The 17,059-nt window shown below is 53.0% G+C and overlaps 2 protein-coding genes across 5 annotated transcripts in view; one reads left to right on the plus strand and one right to left on the minus strand.

Annotated features, from left to right (window-relative positions):
- Tecpr2 (tectonin beta-propeller repeat containing 2) overlaps positions 1-1,858 on the plus strand; it is an 84,983-nt gene extending 83,125 nt beyond the window's left edge. Inside the window, exon 20 of the mRNA XM_021178973.2 lies at positions 378-1,858. Within this exon, the coding sequence (XP_021034632.1) occupies positions 378-529 (152 nt within the window). The 3' untranslated portion in view covers positions 530-1,858. The remainder of the gene's footprint in view (positions 1-377) is intronic.
- Positions 1,859-7,468: 5,610 nt separating this feature from the next.
- Positions 7,469-10,085, minus strand: Ankrd9 (ankyrin repeat domain 9). Of its 4 annotated transcripts, none has more exons than XM_021179187.2 (4): positions 9,872-10,085; positions 8,989-9,161; positions 8,705-8,811; positions 7,469-8,589 (listed from the first exon to the last, which is right to left on the minus strand). In XM_021179187.2, the coding sequence occupies exon 4, from the start codon at positions 8,539-8,541 to the stop codon at positions 7,561-7,563; it is 981 nt and encodes a 326-aa protein (XP_021034846.1). In that variant the 5' UTR covers positions 8,542-8,589; positions 8,705-8,811; positions 8,989-9,161; positions 9,872-10,085; the 3' UTR covers positions 7,469-7,560. The 4 variants fall into 4 exon arrangements, with proteins under 4 accessions (XP_021034846.1, XP_021034843.1, XP_021034847.1 ...); XM_021179184.2 differs by having other exon boundaries at positions 8,687-8,811; positions 9,872-10,056; XM_021179188.2 differs by lacking the exon at positions 8,705-8,811.
- Positions 10,086-17,059: the final 6,974 nt, after the last annotated feature.

Genomic DNA, 17,059 nt, shown 5'->3' on the forward strand with positions numbered 1-17,059 from the left:
GGCCTGCCTGTGGACGGGAGGGATCAAGACCTGGGTTCTGCAGGAGCAGGAGCTTTGTTCCACAGCTTGGAGCAACCTGCCTGCACAGCTGTACACACTTGTAATCCCAGCACTTGAAAGACCAAGGAGGTAGACTGTGACTTCTAGGCTAATTTGGGTTTCATAGTGAGTTCCAAGCCAATCTGGGCTATAGTGTAAGACTTGTCTCAAAAAAAAAAAAAAATTTTAGTGAACACAGCACAGATTGGAGAGATGAACGGCCAGCTCCTCCTCATCTCTGAGCCATAATGTTATCAAGTCCAGACGGGACCCAGGGCTGATCACCACCCATGCCCCTTGTCTCACACTATGAGAGTGACTGGCTGTCTTCTTTGCAGTGACCTCATCAGATGAGCTGTGGGCAGTGGGCTCCTCTGGCTGTCTCCTTCAGCGACTGACAAAGACGTTCAGCCATTCACACAACCCCCAGAACAGCCAGGCGGCCAGCTCCCACCCTGAGGATCTGGAGGAGGAGTGGGAAGTCATCTGAAGGAGCCTAGGCGGCCAGTGGAGGAGAAAGTTCTGTGATGGAGGCCGCCATCTCCCGGTGGCTCACATATGGACGGACATGCCTCGTCCACCAGGCCAGACACCCCACACTTGCTTTCATCTGTATTTGTTTTGGTCTCATTACAGAACTCACAGCCTTAGCCATGCTCTCGGAACGGTTGCTGTAGGAGCAGCACCTTTGACATCGTGCCACGGTCACCTGCAAGTGGGGACAGTGGCTGCTGGTCAGTTGCATGCACTAGTTCCCTGTGCAGCTACGGGGCCTGGTGTGAGCCAAGAGGGACACCACCAGAGCCAGGAAGAGTTGGGCACATGTCCATACCAGAACCCCAGACCAAATGTCCTGCAGATCAGAACTTGCAGCTACTGGATATATTTGGTGACGGTGTTGTCTTTATCACAGGGGTCCTACACTTCTCTCCTAGAGATACAGGCCACAGTGCACATCCCACACAGGACATTCCAGGTGGGAAAGTACCCATGCAGGATGGGGTGTGGGGCTGTGCCAGGTTACATGCACACACCCTAGCCTCATCATGTTGCCCACACTCAGGGTAGCTGCCCACCCCCTGCCCACCTCAGCCAACACAAGAGCCAATGGGTGCAGACAGAGCACTGGTGCCCACATGGTCCATGTAGTCCAGCACAGGGGTGCTGAGCCAATCTAGAGACATCTTTGGAACGACATTTGACTAGTATGCTGGTAGGCATCCTAAAGCCAGGCTCTTCCTCAAAAGATGGATCTAGTAATTGCCTTTCTGTTTGTTATGTTACAAACCTGAATAAGATACCTCACTTCAAATCAAATCTCACAAATTTAGAAGGTAAATGTATCTTCTGAAGACAGTGAAGGTCTCTGTTCCTTCATGAGGTTTATCCTAAGCCCACCTTGTCTCGGCTATAGCTTTGCAGGGGTGGCCATCCCGTATCATGTCCTCAACCCAAGAGTAGGCAGTGTCTGCAGCGGGTATAGCACTGACTCCCCAGCAGCTGGTGGAGTACAGAGCATCTGAGCTTCAAGGGCAGGCTACCCACCCCACCCACCAGGTCCCTGTCACTGCTCCAGGCTGGCTGCTTTTTCAGTCTGCCTGGTCCAGGCAGTAACTTGATGTCTGTTTTCTACTGAGCATTGTGTCAGGACCCCAGCAGTGACGATGCAGAGGCTTCCAGGTCCCAGCAGTGACGGCAGAGGCAGCCCCGAGTGGGCTGATCCTCTTCTGTGAATGGTGTGCCTTGCCTGGCTCCTCACAATGGCAGCACTCCCCTAAGCCCACGGGACGACAGTGCAATTAAACCCAAGTTCAGTGGACACTTTGACTAGTTTTAGCCTCAGTGCTTTGGGTGATTGTCATTTTGGTTTTAAATTTTAGTTGTGCTGTGATCATGCAAAATCTTACTCTCTCCAACTGTTGTCTGCTGAGTGAGCTAGGAGGCCTGCAGGAAGCCCAGTGGCCCAGCCACACTACAGCAGAGCCCTACTGCCTGGGTGGTTTGAAGCAGCTGGCACAGACGGTACAGTGAGCAGACACACAACACACACCACAGCAACACACACCCTCTGGCAGTCCTAGAGAGAATGCCCCAAAGTAGACAGAGTGAAGGGCAGTCTCAAGACATTAGTCTTTTGTTGTTTTGAGTCAGTCTTTTGTAGCCCAGGTTGGCCTCTAGTTCACCATGTAGCTAGCCAAGGATAGCCTTTGCTGATCTTCCTGCCTCCACCTCTTAAAGTTCTGGGGTTATCGGTGTACACCACCATGTCCTGCTAAAGATGTCAGATTCCATACAAACAAGTCTATGAGTATAGTTCTTTCAGAATCTCCATTGGGGTCTTGGAGAGACAGGGGAATTGTTAACAGCACAACGGCATGTACCCACAGACATCCCACGTTACTGCTCAGGTCTCTCAGTCCCTTTTCTAGAGCCTGGAAAGGAGAATGTGGTTAGTCTGTGAGCCTCAGGTTGGGTACCTCATTTACAGTTACACAGTGAACGTGCACCAGGACCCAGCCCCAGCAAGGACCAGCATGCCAGGTATGGCCCAGACCATGGCAGGGCCTTCACCCCAGGCAGCCCCCTGTTAGTCAGTATCTCAGCATTCCATAGGCATTGCAGGGGGAGGGAGCCAACGGCGGTTGTACCCACTGCTTCCATTTAGCACAGAAAGCCTGCCTTTGCTTTATACTCAGACAATGGGACAGCCACAGAAAACCCATATGGAGTTTTTACTTATTCAAAATGTAGAACCTGTAAGTTAGAAATCCTGTGTGGGGCTGGGATGTGGCTTAGTGATGGAAGACAGATTAAAATCCCCACCTATGTGGACTCTAAGTATACCTGCAATCCCAGCACTCTGGAAGCTGAGCCAGGATTATCACAAGTTCCAGACCAGCCTGGACCACAAAGATCCTGTCTCCAAAAAAAAAAAAAACAACCCTGAATTTATAGCCTGGCGTGATGGCGCACGCCTTTAGTCCCAGCACTTGGGAGGCAGAGGCAGGCAAATTTCTGAGTTCAAGGCCAGCCTGGTCTACTGAGTGAGTTCCAGGACAGCCAGGGCTACACAGAGAAACCCTGTCTTGAAAAAACAAAACAAAACAAACAAACAAAAAAAAAACCCACAACACCCCCCCCCAATTTAAGAGTAAACAAACTGAGAAAAAGTCATGATTGCCACATTTGCATCCATGTTGAACTTGTCCAAACCAGTAGGAAAACGCAACACAAAGATGGACAAAGGAGGCGAAGCGGTGACTCACAGAAACATCCTCCAGTGGGAAACCCCAAAGGCACAGCTCTCCGTGAATGCCTCTGATGGCCCTCAGTCCAAAACCCCAACACTAAAAATGCCATTAACTGAGCTGTGTGTCTAGCAGTGATCCAGGACTGACCTAGCATGCAGTCCCCGTCTCAATCCCCAGAATGGCAGCAAATGAAACCAAACAGGGAGGGTGCCGCTGTCTTTATGAGCTTGAACACGTGCCTGTAATGCCACAGGATGGATGTCAGCAGAGCATACTGTGGGGTCCCACAGGCGATCTTAGGGCGGTGTGAAACCCTTCTGGCCTGTCAGTACAGTACGGTTTACAGACAGCGCTGCATGGTGGGGTGCCTGCCAGTGTGTACGTCACTCTTTAGGAGGGGCAGAGAGACCAGGTCTCACTTGGGACAGACAGCTGGCCAGCGAATGTTTCCAAGCCTGTGTCTTTTTTAACCCTTTGAATGTTGAGCCATGTAAATGTATTATTTATTTCAAAACTAAATAAAATTTATATGTAGAAACTCAATTCTCTTAATTTTGCAGTATTAACAGTATTTGAGTCAAACATCACAAAATCAACACCAAAAGCATTAAAAAAAAAAAACTTGTTAAAATTGGAAGTGCTTACACATTGGTGATCTTTCTTATTTTGTGTGCAGTGGTGTTTTGCCTGCATGTGTGTGTCTGACAGTGCCAAGTCCTTTAGAACTGGAGTTAAACAGTTGTGAGCTGCCATGTGGGTGCTGGGAATTGAACCTGGGTCCTCTGGAAGAGGAGCTAGTGCTCTTAACCACTGAACCATTTCTCCAGCCCCTACCATGGTGATCTTAAATACTGATCTTAAATAGTGTAGCTCCATCTCCCAGCACTGCCAGAAGAGAAAGAAAAATCTGTAAGAATACACCAAGATGACATGAACATGCAGTGAGCCAGCAGCCCACTCGTGAGCAGGGTAGCCAGAACCTCCCCAGGAGATCTGGGCCTCTCCACATAACCTGTTTTGCTTGTGTGTGTGTGTGTGTGTGTGTGTGTGTGTGTGTGTGTACATCCCATAGCACAGGTGTGGAGGTAAGAACAACTTCTTTTCCTGCCCCTTTACAGGGGTTCCAGGGATTGAACTTGGGATCTCACGCTTACATGGCAAGCACCTTTACCCACTGAGCCATTTGACAGCCCTGTGCTTCATAAGAGAAAAAAACTAAATGTCTAGATAGCAGCGGCAGCGATTTACACTTTTCCCGAGGCTGGGACAACAGTCACACCCATATAGACATTAGTCATAACTCATCAAGCTACAGATTTCTGCCTTTGTGTTTTATCATCTCAGGTTTTTATAGTCAGAGCCAGTCATCAAAGAGGGTGTGGGGGGACACCAGTATGTTTGCTCTTTTGAGACAGGGACAGGAGTAGCCTAGGCTAACCTTGATAAAAATGTTTGAGATAGTCTCACATAGCCCAAGCCGACTTAAAACTGACTACATAGCCAAGGAAGCCATTGCCACCACCTCATGAGTGCTGGGATTGTAGATGTACACCACCACACCCAGGTTTATTAATTTGGTGCTTTGATCAAACCCATGGCTTTTTAGCTGCTAGGCAGTCAAACCTGTGGACTATATTCTGAGCTCTAGCATTAACTTTTTTACTAAGGTTTCATGTTACTGAGTGTTCCGAGTCTGTGTACCATGTGCATGCCTGGTGGCCAACATGATCAGAAGAGGGCATCAGATCCCCTGAAATTGGAGTTATAAACTGTCGTAAGCTATGCTGAGGGTGCTGGGAGTTGAACGTAGGTCTTGAAGAGCAGCCCAGTGCTCTTAAGCCCTGAGGCATCTCTCCAGCTCCTGACCGTGATCTCTTGATCCTTTGTGTGTTGGGATCACAGCCAAGTACCACAGTTACTGGAAACCAGCCTTGGAGAATCTGTGTTCCCACCTCCAAGGGAGCCACCCTGTTTGGATGGGATATGAGGTAATGTACAGGGCTGCTGTCCACACTGAGGCTAGTGAAGAAATGAAGCAGAGGCTGAGGCAGATGGAGTCCATGTGGAGAACAGACACAAGAGAAGGAGCAGCAGCAGGCTATACCATCAGTGCAGACTGACCTTCCAAGACAGGTGAGGCCCTCAGTAATGAGCCTCAGTGGCTCAGTTCACTGTCTTCCCTAATAGGCCTCAGGGTCCAGAATTCTGGAGTACAGGACAGATCTCCTGGGGACACATACATTTGATGGGGGCAAGTGAAGAATTAACCAAGAGAACACCGCTTGCTAGTATGTTTTGGAGACACCAAGGTCACCTACCACTAGCTGATAGTGGATGCCAATGCGGCACAGGACTTGGCAAGCTCTAGTCACTTCTGCAAGCTTATGGCCAGGATGGTATGACAGGTGGCACCACAGCCCTTCCTGGGGCTGGAGGGCCGAAAGGACAGATAAGCCACACACTGAGGCCACCCACCTTCCTCTCAGAAACAGCCATCCCAACGATAAGTGAGGCCTTGTTTATCAGCCTGTACCACCTTTCCAGGCCTTCTTGCTTCCTGAAGCGCAGGCCGTACCAGGCATCCCATGACAATAAACAGCTATGGCAGAAAGCAGGCCTTCCTCTGAAGGATTGATTGAGAATCCACTTGGCAAGGATTATTCTCTACCCTTAAGGCCCCACCCAAATTTGTGCCCTTGGAGAGCCTTCTGCCTTTGCACAGGGGCCTGGGGACCACTCAGCAGTGAAGCAATCCTCTTCCATGGTGAACTATCACAACACTTATGTGATTGTCACCATGAGTCAATCCGCCCCTCTTGGGCTTGATGTTCCCCTGTATCTTTCTCAGGCTGGGTCCTTCCTCTATGGTGCCATTTCCTCCCACAAGGTCTCCCTGATGACCACAAGGCCGACATAGCAAACTGTTCCTCCAGACCAAGCAGCACTGGGGAAGTTGTTGGGAGAGCAGCAGCCAGAGAAGCACCAGCTCTGCACCAGCAGACCCTAAAGGGCACTGATCTAGGGAGATGTGAAGGGGAGATTCCCAACAGGAACCCAGCTTTTGAGGCTCCCCAGGAGCTATAGCAAGCCATTGTCATGTCCTGTGAATAAGGAATGCCACCACCAATGGGCATCTGGACTTGGGACCTCCCAGAAGTCCAGGGGGACTGATCATGAATGGGCCAAACTTGAGGCAGAGGAAGACACTAACACCCATCACCCACAACTGCCAGGACTCAGAGAAATTACTCAGCAGAAGGGAAGCAGAGCCTCCAGTCAAGACGAAGGATCCGTACCAGCAAGTACCCTTTCTTTTTCAGGCCTGGGAAATGGCCTAAAATCCCTTGACAATAACACGGGTCCAGGACAGGTGGCAAAGTCTGTTCCTGTTCTCTGGGCTTCCCCTCCTGTGGCCCAGCACCCTGGACATTCCCACCCCCAGGCATGCTGCACTCAGGAGCAGAGCAACAGGTGCCCCCAACCAGGCTGGCCACTTTAGCAGACTGCTAGCCTCTGCTCCTGGCAGCACATCATGGCCTTCAAGTCTATGCCACAAAGGTTGAATTTCACAGCCCAGCAAAATCCCAGGATAGGGACGGGCCCTCCCCCAGTCTCAAAGTTCCCTGGGTGTGAACCCAGCTTTGCAGCCAGGGTCCCTTTATCCTTGGAAGGCATGCCTGGTTCTCATGAGACATGATGCAGGGGACCCAAAGCCTGTGGGGAAGCAGGTGGGGAAACCCAGGGCTAGCACCTGCCGAGTCCTGACTGAGGGCAAAAGGGCCAACTCCAGGCTGGGGTGGAGAAGCAATGATTCAGTGTGAGATGAGAACACAGACACACAGCCTGATTCCCATTCAACACATGCTAGAGCTGCCTGCTCAGCTCTGCTGGACACACATCAGTCCAACCCATGGGCCATTTATGAGGCTGACAGCACAGGAGGGGGCCACTCAAAACCACACAAGCTTGTCCCCTTGGCCTCAGCACATTCTGTCCTCTTGCTTGGTCATTAGAGTCCCCACCCTCTGTTCCTGTTCCTCTCCTGCTTGGCTCAGCTGTCACCTCCCCTGGGACTCTAGGTCCTCACCCTTATCCTTGGCTGAGCAGCGAGTTCGCACACTTGAGCAACTTGGAAGCCCTACCCCAAATACATGTGACAGACCAGGCAGATCCCTCTGTACAGTCAGCGATCCATATATGTAAAGTGCCAAGTACAATGTTCTCAAAAAAATACTTCTGTCCCCATATACTGTGTCAGGGTCCCCTGAGTCTAGCCCTTGCCCGTGAGGTCCAAGGGCTGCAAAAACGATGGCAGAGGCAGCTCATCTAAGGCCTCCGGGAAGCGGCCAGGTGAGATAGTGGTGACCAACACCTGCATGGCACGAACAAAGAGGGAGGGTGGCGCCAGCCCTGCCAGCCACTGGAACTTGTCCTCACCCAACAACCGCTGCCAGCGTAGCTGGTCTCCTAGCAGTTCACATCGAGCTGGACCTACGACGCCCCCCGGGGTGTACAGTGCTAGCAGGTCAAGCAGCAGCAGGCGACGCTGACACACCTCCCCAGACGAAGTGGTGTTGGCGGTGGCAGCATTGACCGTGGCAGAAGCAGCCTCAGCATCAGTGGGGACTGAGCTGGCGTCCTGGTTCAGCTGGCGCAGCAGCAGCTCCAATGGTGTAAAGCCACTGCCGTCTCGAAGGCCTGGAGAAGCTCCGTGGCCAAGCAGCAGAAAGAGGCACTCAGGGCGTGCGAGCTCACAGGCCACGTGCAGCGACGTGCCACCGCCCTCCACGCGGCTGCAGCCACGCCGGTCCAGGAGGCGCACTCGCTCTTCCACTGGGAAGTCCTGCACGGTTCGCAGGATGCGCCGCAGGATGCCCACGCGGTTGTAGCGCACCGCCAGCGCCACGTGCGGCCCGGGCGCGGTGCAGCAGCGGAAGCCTGCGCTAGGTGGGGCGAGTGCACACCGTGGGAAGGTAGCTAGCAGGTAGTGAGCATAGGCTTGGTGGTCGTGCACGAGCGCGTAGAGCAGAGCCTCTGATGGCGAATAGGCCGCAGCACGCCCCCGCTCGTCACAGTGGAAGGCTTCGCTGGCACGTATGTCCTCGAGTAGCCACACTGGCAGCTGATCTCGCACTGCCAGGTAGAAGGCAAAGGATGACTTCCGGCACTGCTTCTGCACCCGCAAGCGAGCTGCGCCGGGACCCTCGGGCCCTCCGTTGGCGCTGCGTCCAGGCCTGGTGTCCCACGGCATGCTGGCCTCTGGGAGTCTCAAAGCATGGGTCACACCACCCAGACCAACCTGTGAGACGAAGTAGGGTCAAGTGAATCGGCTCTGCCAGTCACTGCCCCCAGCTCTATTCTCTCCTGGGCCCAGAACCATTCTTGAATTTCTGCACCTGCACTTCCTCTCTTGCCTGTGCTAGAGAAGGCTGGATCTGCTGGAGCCTTCCGTGTGCCAACCCTCTGCAGCCCTGGAACCTTCAAAAAGAGCTCCTTTCACACCTGAGCCAGGTCCTTCCAACTGCAAATAAAGAGGAACCCATGGGACATCGCAGAAGACTCAGGCTCACAGCACAAGTTGAGCCCAAATCATCCTCACACCCCCAAATCCAGTCCCAACTCTACTTCTACCCTGACCCCAAGAGAGTACTCAAACTTCTTTCCAGGAGGGTCGGGGAGATTATTCACTTAGACCTACCTGGTTCCTGCAGGCAGCCCTGGGTTCTGTAGATGCAGGTATTCACTCTAACACACCAAACCTCATCAAGAAAGTGGTGGCCCAGGGCTGGCAGTGCGCCCGCCCGCAGCCAGAGTTGGGAAGTGCCTCTGGCTCTTTTATCCACAATTTTGCTGCCCACTAGGAATGAGCTCCTGGGAGGAGGGAAAAGGTGAAGTCAGTGGAGGATTGGAGCGTACACCGCCTGCAGTCCACTCCAGGTCCATCCACAGGAGGCCGATACTGCCATCTCACTTTTCAACGGGGGACAAGCTAGTCCAAGGTCAGTCACCAAGTCAGGCTGAGCCAGGACAAGAGCCTAGGTCTCCTGCGTTCTGTTTGAAGCCCGTTCCATACACTGCAGACCCCAGTTTAAAAACCCTACCTCCACCTTGGGTCCCAAGCCTCAAACCTGAGCCCTGGCCATTCACCCTTGGCCTCCCTGCCCAAGAGCCCTACTGCCTCCAGCAAGGGTAAGCTCTAGGTTAAAGGGACCTGGGACAGCCAGAGGGCCTCGTCCACAGTGTCATGACCATTATCTGGGTTACAGAGGTGAGCACTATAGAGTGGGCTGCAGCAGACGTCCCTCTGGGGGGATTGGCATGACTGCAGCTCCTCCCCGAACCTGGGCCCCCTGCGCCCCAGGTGCACTGTGTGGGCACGCGTGGGGTGCCGGGCGGGTTACGTAAAGTTCGGCCGCCCCACGTCACTGGGCAGAGTCACGGCCGCGGCTCTGTGACTGGAGCTTGGGCCGCCGGCCAGATCCTCCCTGACCCCTCCCGGGGCGCGCCCGAGTGTCTGCGGGCCGGTGGCCAGGATCAGGGGCTGCACCTGCGCACCGGGGCGCTCGGGGCAGGCGACTCACCAAGCCGCGCGACCCTGTCCCTGCGGCGAGCCGGAGCGCGCGCCGTCCATGCACGGGCGAGCAGACAGAGATCCCACGACGCCGGGAGCGGAGGCAGCGCCCGCCGCACGAGCCCGCCGCACTCTGAGCCGCCGCGACACCGTCTCCCGATGCCGGTGCCGGTGCCGCCGAGGGGCGGGCGGCGGGCGGCGCAGTGCGGCCGGGGCCGGGCAGGACCGCGGGACGGGCCGCCGCCGCCATTGGCTAACGCCGCCGGCCCCCGCCGCTATCCATTGGTCGTCGCGCTGCACCATTGTTGCGTCACGGGCCAGGGGGCGGGACTCTCAGAGGGACCCGCGGAAAACTTCGGAGAAACTTGAGGGCCCCGGGATGGGGGGTGGGGGTGGGGGTGAGAGATGCTGGGCACGGGGCGGAGCTTGGAGGGCGGGACGTGATGGAGGCGGGGCGAGTCCCGACAGGCTCCTGGAGCTGGGTCTGTGCCGTCCTAGGTCTGCACACAAGAATAGGTTCCCTGGCTTGCGGCTACAGCAAGAGTCCTGCTCTGGGCCTCCCTTGCTCTGACCCTCACTGACCTTGGAGAAACATCCAGCTGTTACCCCATCTGCGTGTGGGAAGGCCTAGAATAGGACTGAGCCCTTAAACGATTGCACCTTGCTCTGCCCTGCCAACGCCCTGGCATGGCTAGCCTCCGCTCCAATCTCATAAGAGAGGCATGGATGCATGCGTGGATAAGAGCTGTTTATAGTGCCTATTGTGTCGTCTTCTGGGCTAAACGCCTTCTTTCACTTTGACTTCACCACTAACACAGGAGAAAAGGGGGGAGGGGCAGAATTATGATGCCTGCTATGAGGTAGATAGTTATTTAAGTCCAGTATGAGTTGGCACATGCCTTTAATCTCTGAACTCAGGAGGTGGAGGCAGGTGGATCTCTGAACTGATCTCTGAACCTGGTCTAGAAAGTGAGTTCCAAGACAGCCAGGACTACAGAGAAACCCTATCTCAACACACACACACACACACACACACACACACACACAGAGTAGGTTGTCCAAAGAAAGGTACACTTTGCGGCTGTTTTTCACTCAGGCGGAACTGGGAGCGCATTCTAGCCTTCCCTTAGCTGACCCTAGAGCCTGAGGGAGCCCCTGACTTCATCAGGGGTACGGGAGTGCCAAGTCCATTCCAAATGCACGGATGAAAGCTGCCACGCCTGGGCCTTGGGACTCTCACCCCACCTTACTGGAGGCAAGGATCCCCCTGATGAAATAGTTCCAAACTCCATTCACAGGCGTGGCCAGCTTCTTTTCCACAATGCCCTTAGAGGCTCAGTTAGGGCCAAGGGTTCCTGCAGCCTCCATCCAGGCCCTTCCTCCTACCTCTGTCCAGCAGATGGCTAGCACCTTCAAATCACCCTCCCCTCCCCTACCTCAGAGCAAATGTGTACACAGCCTTCAACCCTCTTGGCTCCTCTGTGCCAGCAGGGGCTAAGGGACTTTAGGCTGGAGTCTCTCTCACCTGGCTCCTTTAAGCAGACTTAAGCAGGCATACATACACACAATACACACACACACATATGCACACATGGAGACTTCCTGTTATTCTTTACCTTCATTAATCAGGGTTCTCTAGAATCACAGAACTTATGCAATGTCTCTCTATATTAAGGGAATTTATCATAATGACTTAGTCTGTAGTCCAACTAACCTAATATTGGGCAGCCATGAATGGGAAGTCCAAGAATCTACGAGTTGTTCAACCTCACTAGGCTAGTGGTTTCAGCTAGGTGAAGGGGAAACTTAAGCGGTCTTTGGAAAGTCATTGTGTCAGATGGTGTTTTGCTGGGGCAAACACGTGAAGGAGTGTTTTCCTGAAATGGGCACAGATGAAAGACTAAGGCAGACTGGTGAAGGAACGTTTCACTGAAGCAGACACAGGAGAGAGGATATTCTGCTAAATCAGGAACATGAAAGGACCTGTGATTAAAAGAAAGAAAGGAAATACGATGAGGATTCTTAGCTAACGAAATGCATGGAATTCTGCCTTAGATTGCGTAGTGCATTTGTCAGGACTCCATAGAGAGAAACACACACACACACAACCTTGTGATGTGCTGCAGTTTCTTGCTGCTTCCACAGACTGGGGCTGATTTGCAGAGTGATATTTTGCCCATGGTGAACATGTGCTGTCTGGAGAGAGTATAAAAAGGACAGTGATGGAGGCCGAGCTTGGCTTGCCTATAGAGCTAGCTGTGCAACACTTATGGGTCTCGAGTCTTTGCTGATCTTCGCTTCCCTGCTAGACAGACAGACAGAGCAGAGAACTAACTTCTTCCAGAATTCCTCCTGCTCCCTCCTGCTGACTTGAGCAGAGGCTGAGGCCTGGCTGTGTCTGCTAGGTAATGCCGCTGCTACTGATTCATGTTTGCCATCCCGATTCTTCCGAACTAAATTGCTGGTGTGTCCTCAAGTGTTTGCAAGTGGATCAAACTGCCACTGCTAACCTGTGAGCTGAACTGATTTCCAGACAACACAGATGGAAACAGCGGTTCCTTGCTCCAAAGAACCTTTCTAAACAGGTCCACTTCCCCCATATCCTTTCTTTTCCACTACCTCTGGTGGGTGGTGAGCTAACAGCCATCCTTAAAAATAAGGTTTGAAAAAAAATGAAAGCTACAGCTGGTCTTCTATATAAGCTGGAATCCTGAAGAAGTAGGTTCCAACAGGTGTGCTGGCAAGTAAGTGTGGGCAGGCGAGGAAGAGTGAGCCTTCCTCCTTCCAACGTCCTTTGTAGGCCTCCAGCAGAAGGTTGTGCCACCACGCCTAGATCTGGAACTTGCTTTGTGCCAGGCTGACCTTGAATTCAGAGATCTGCCTGCCTCAGTCTCCTGGGATTAAAGGCGTGTACTACCTTGCCTGGGTCTAAGCTTTTCATGGCCACTATGCCTCAAGATCTCCATGTCAAGAGCCAGGTCAGAAGTCTGTGTCCTTCTGGCCTCAGGATCTGAATCATCACAAGTGTGCCCTTTGCTTCCAGATTGTAATTCACTCCAGATGTAGTCAAGGTGACAACCAGGAATAGCTGTCACAGGACCCTAGGCCAGCTAAGCAGTCCCAAGAGATAAACAAAGCTTTCAAGTCCAGAGAGGAGACAGACAGCCCAGGGCATGCAGGCATGTTTGTAACCTAGCCTATAAAACATGTTTATACCAGTCTGCCAACTGTGACCCCAGCACCCCTACACCATGCCAAGGCAGTGTTACCTTGTAAACTAAACCAGCTCCTAGGAGATCCATGGCAAGTCACGTTCAGGAGGAAGAGGGTTAAAGAACACTAGGCTAGGGCTGGAGAGGTGGCTTAGTGGTTAAGAGCACTGACTGCTCTTCTAGATGTCCTGAGTTCAATTCCCAGCAACCACATGGTAATGGGATCCGACACTCTCTTCTGGTGTGTCTGAAGACAGCTATAGTGTACTCATATACATAAAATAAATAAATCTTAAAAAAAAAAACAAAAACCACTAAGTCAGCTAGCGCTACCTTTACCAGGCCTCGGCTTTCAACAAGTCTCTGGTTTCTTCAAGCTATTGTCTTCTGGATGTCTACTAATGGTAGAAAGTGTGCCAAAGTGAATGGCCTTCGGGAGCCCCCAGCTCCTCCTCCTCCTCCTCCTTCTCTTCCTCCTTCTGAGAGCTTTTAAACTCAGAGAACCCGACCTAAGGTAGACTAACAGGCTGGTATCTAGCATTAGTTTCCAAGTTGCCCCCCAACAGAACCCGAGCCTAGCTCCAGTCTCTGGGCTAATTCCCAACAAGACCAGAGTTTCCAGGTTACAAGCCTGCCCTCTGCCTAACGACCACCAATGCAGAGGGGAGCAGAAGTTAAGTTTATGACATGACTCCCAGCACCAGCCAATTGTGTTAAAGGCCACAGTAACTTTCCAGTTAGATGCTTGCACACGTATTGCCGGCTTGCTGCTAACTCTAAGGCCTTGCCCTGATAGACATTCAGAACTCCACTACCACCAAAACCATCCTGTGTGACGGTGGTGCATTGGGGGGCCCGAGCTAGCTCGAGTAAAGACCCTGCTGTGAGCTGCATCAGATCTCCTGTGTGTGGTTTTTGGGGATCACTAACACTTCCCTGGCACCACACTCCCTAGGGAGGAGATGTGGAGAGAGGGCTTCCAGCAGCTCGTTGTGTGGCTCCTTGCCCAATTCTACTTCTGCACAGCTTAGGTGAGACGTAGCTCTTTTTACAGCCATTGTGTCATGAAGGCAAAAGGGCAAAGGTTCCAAGGCCAGGAGGGCACTTGGAGTCTCTGAAGCGAAGTCTCTGACGTCCTCTCCTGGCTGGGGTTCCCAGAGGCCTCAAGCAACCTGATCCCATTTCTCGCCTGCTCAGAAGCAGTGTCTGCGCAGGCCCTTAGCCAAAAAGTCCAGACGAGTTGCTGAAAATGTTCGGGGGAACCTGTGCTATGGAGCAGTGGGAGAGGCTCAGAGGTCAGTGGGCCACAGCAAGTCCCTGGGCCATACCTGCTGAGGCAGGAGCTTGGATGTGTGCTGCAGTCATGAAATGCAGATGGAGGGGAGGAAGTTATTTTGCTTGTGAGATAGTCAGGCATACACACACACACACACACACACACGCACACGCACGCACGCGCACACACACACACACACACACACACAAATAATACTACCGGCTCCCTGAGAGAAACAGCAGGTAAGCTATTGTGGTGTAACGTGATCAGTATTCAACCAGCTGAGGTAGCTGGATTGCTATGAGTTCAAGGCCATCCTGAGCCCCTGGGGAGGAGAGAGACAAGATGGTAGGCTGATAGATTTGAAAGCTCCAGCTGTTCTAGACCCTGTTCCCTGTCTCATGGCTTTTTGGTGGCAGGTGGCTTTCTTTATCATGGCACCAAACAGTCCTACCCTCAGCAGCTTACCCTGTCCCCAAGGTCACGGTCGTGGCTTGAACATGTCCCTTGAGGTTTGCATGTTGGAAACCAAGTCCCCAGTGAGACTGTGTTGAGAGGCGGGAAGATCAGGAGTCGCCTGGCCTCGGCAATGGGTTAATGCTTTCTCTGGAGAAAGTCCACCGTGACTCTGCCTCCCCCCCCTCCCAGCCCAGAGCTATCTCTATACCTCTGTTCCTTCAAGGTTCCTGGCCTCATTGCTCTGTGGCTGCACTGAGCAGGCAGAGATGCCTGACAGTACCCATCCTCAAGGCCTGCCTGCTACTTGGGTGTCAGGCTTGCTAGATAAGCTGTGCCCCATGCCCTGGCATGAAGGATTCCAGTGCTGTGAACATCCCTGACCACACTGGGGGCACCGCAGCCAGGCCCATGATTGTCCCAAGACCAGCCATAACCGCACCCCAAGCTGCCTCGGGCATGTCTTTGCTGTCCTTCAAGGGTATCCAGGTTACCATGTAGACACTCATGAAGGGGCAACTTCCTCTTTAGAAGGTCAAATTGGATGTGGTAAGTGGCAGACAGACAGGAGGACACCATGATTCCCAGAGAGGCTGAGGAGACCCCAAGGTTGGAGGGGTGAGGGGGTGAAGTGGAAAATCTTGCTAACTGGGCAGAGTTGACCTTTGATGTCGCCGTGTGTTTCCTGAGACCTGACCCAAGGCACACTTTCATCTCTCATGGAAATCTTGCTCACTGCCAGGGTCAAAGTGTCTGTGGGTACCCAGGCAGTGGATTGCTCAGTGAGGGCAGAGGTGGGGGGTGGAGAAAGGACTAGAAACTGAGGGCTGCTGCAGGCAAGCAGGCCTCAGGCCTCAGAAACTAAGCGGGGAGGGCTCTCAACAGAGGAGCCATGTGGCCCACCCTCTCTGCTCCCTGTGGCTGCCAAGGATAAACTGCAGAGGGCTGAGCAGGCACAGCTACTGCAGCTGCTGCGGATGACAGCTGAGGGGTCACATACTGCATAGATCTTCTGCAGTGTGTGAGGAGAGAGACCCACGGTTCCCAGACTCTCAGGTTGAGCACCTGGAAGCTGGAGCGGAGCCAGTACAGGAGCTGGAAGAGCTGTGTCCATAGCAACAGGAAGATGGAGAGGTCTGGCTGATGGACAGCTGGGATTATGGGTACTTCCGGCTCCAGGACCAGGAAGATGGATGGCTCAGTCAGTAAACACGCTTGCTGCCCAGCCTGATGACTGGAGTTCAATCCCCGGGACCCCAGGACATGGTGAAGGAAGAGAACTGACTCCCTTGGGATATCCTCTGACCTCCACTCATGCTGTGGCATGCACATGCACACATACCCACAGGAAGAGGGCATCAGCGAGAAGTGAGGGAGTCCAAGGGCAGGTCCTAGTGCTTCTAGCAAAGGGGAAAGGCTCTCAGAAGCCAAAACAGGTGCAGGAGGTCTGGACACACGTTAAGGTGGCCTAAGGAGGAAGTGTGGTCAGTGGGAACTAGTGGCGCCAGGTGGCCGAAACAGGAACATTGCCACACAGGTCACAGCATCCTTCGCCAAGGTTGGGTGAAGTAAGCACTTTATTTGAACAGGGTTCAGGCACCAGCCAAGTAGAGGACTGGAGATGTTTCTGAAGGAGTCGAGGAAGTGAAAGAGACAGAGGGCACAGAGGGAGGGTGAGAGAAGGTGTGTGAATGTGCCCGAGTGCGGGTGGCCGGGCACTCAAGCTATCCCAATCATGCCCTGTCCTCCCTTCTGAGAAACCCCCTTCACAGCCGTCCCCAGGCAGCCTGGAAGGGCGGCTGTAAAGCTCCAGTCCCTGGAAGGTGAATATGGCTGGTCCTGGTGTGGAAACCTTTCAGAATGACGCCTTGGGAAGACTAGCAGAAGTGCTGCTTGCTTGGAGAGAAGGGTGTGATAGGGCATGGATGTCCGGGAGGGCACAGGTACAGGTGATGGTGTGTGCATCCACTCTGATACACTTTGCACATCATAGTAGGTGCACTGTGACATTGTCGTCGATGCACATGATACATATCAGTCACATTTGCCCCAAGCCCTTCCTTGGTCCCTTCTAGTCCCAGCCATCCCCCTTCCCACCTCTCCCCCTTCTACTTAATTGTTTTTCCTTTGATTTTTACTTATAGGTGGGTGTTTGCTGGGAATCAAACCTGAGTCCTATGGAACAGCACACAGGCAGGAAGTGCTCTTTTTTTTTTTTTTTTTTTTTTATTATATATAAGTACACTGCAGCTGT

This window comes from Mus caroli, chromosome 12 (assembly GCF_900094665.2).
Source record: "Mus caroli chromosome 12, CAROLI_EIJ_v1.1, whole genome shotgun sequence".
In the NCBI taxonomy this organism is placed as follows: domain Eukaryota; kingdom Metazoa; phylum Chordata; class Mammalia; order Rodentia; family Muridae; genus Mus; species Mus caroli.

Coding starts and splice junctions, on each gene's coding strand:
- Ankrd9 (XM_021179188.2), bottom strand. CDS start 8,541: ATGCCGTGGGACACCAGGCCTGGACGCAGCGCCAACGGAGGGCCCGAG.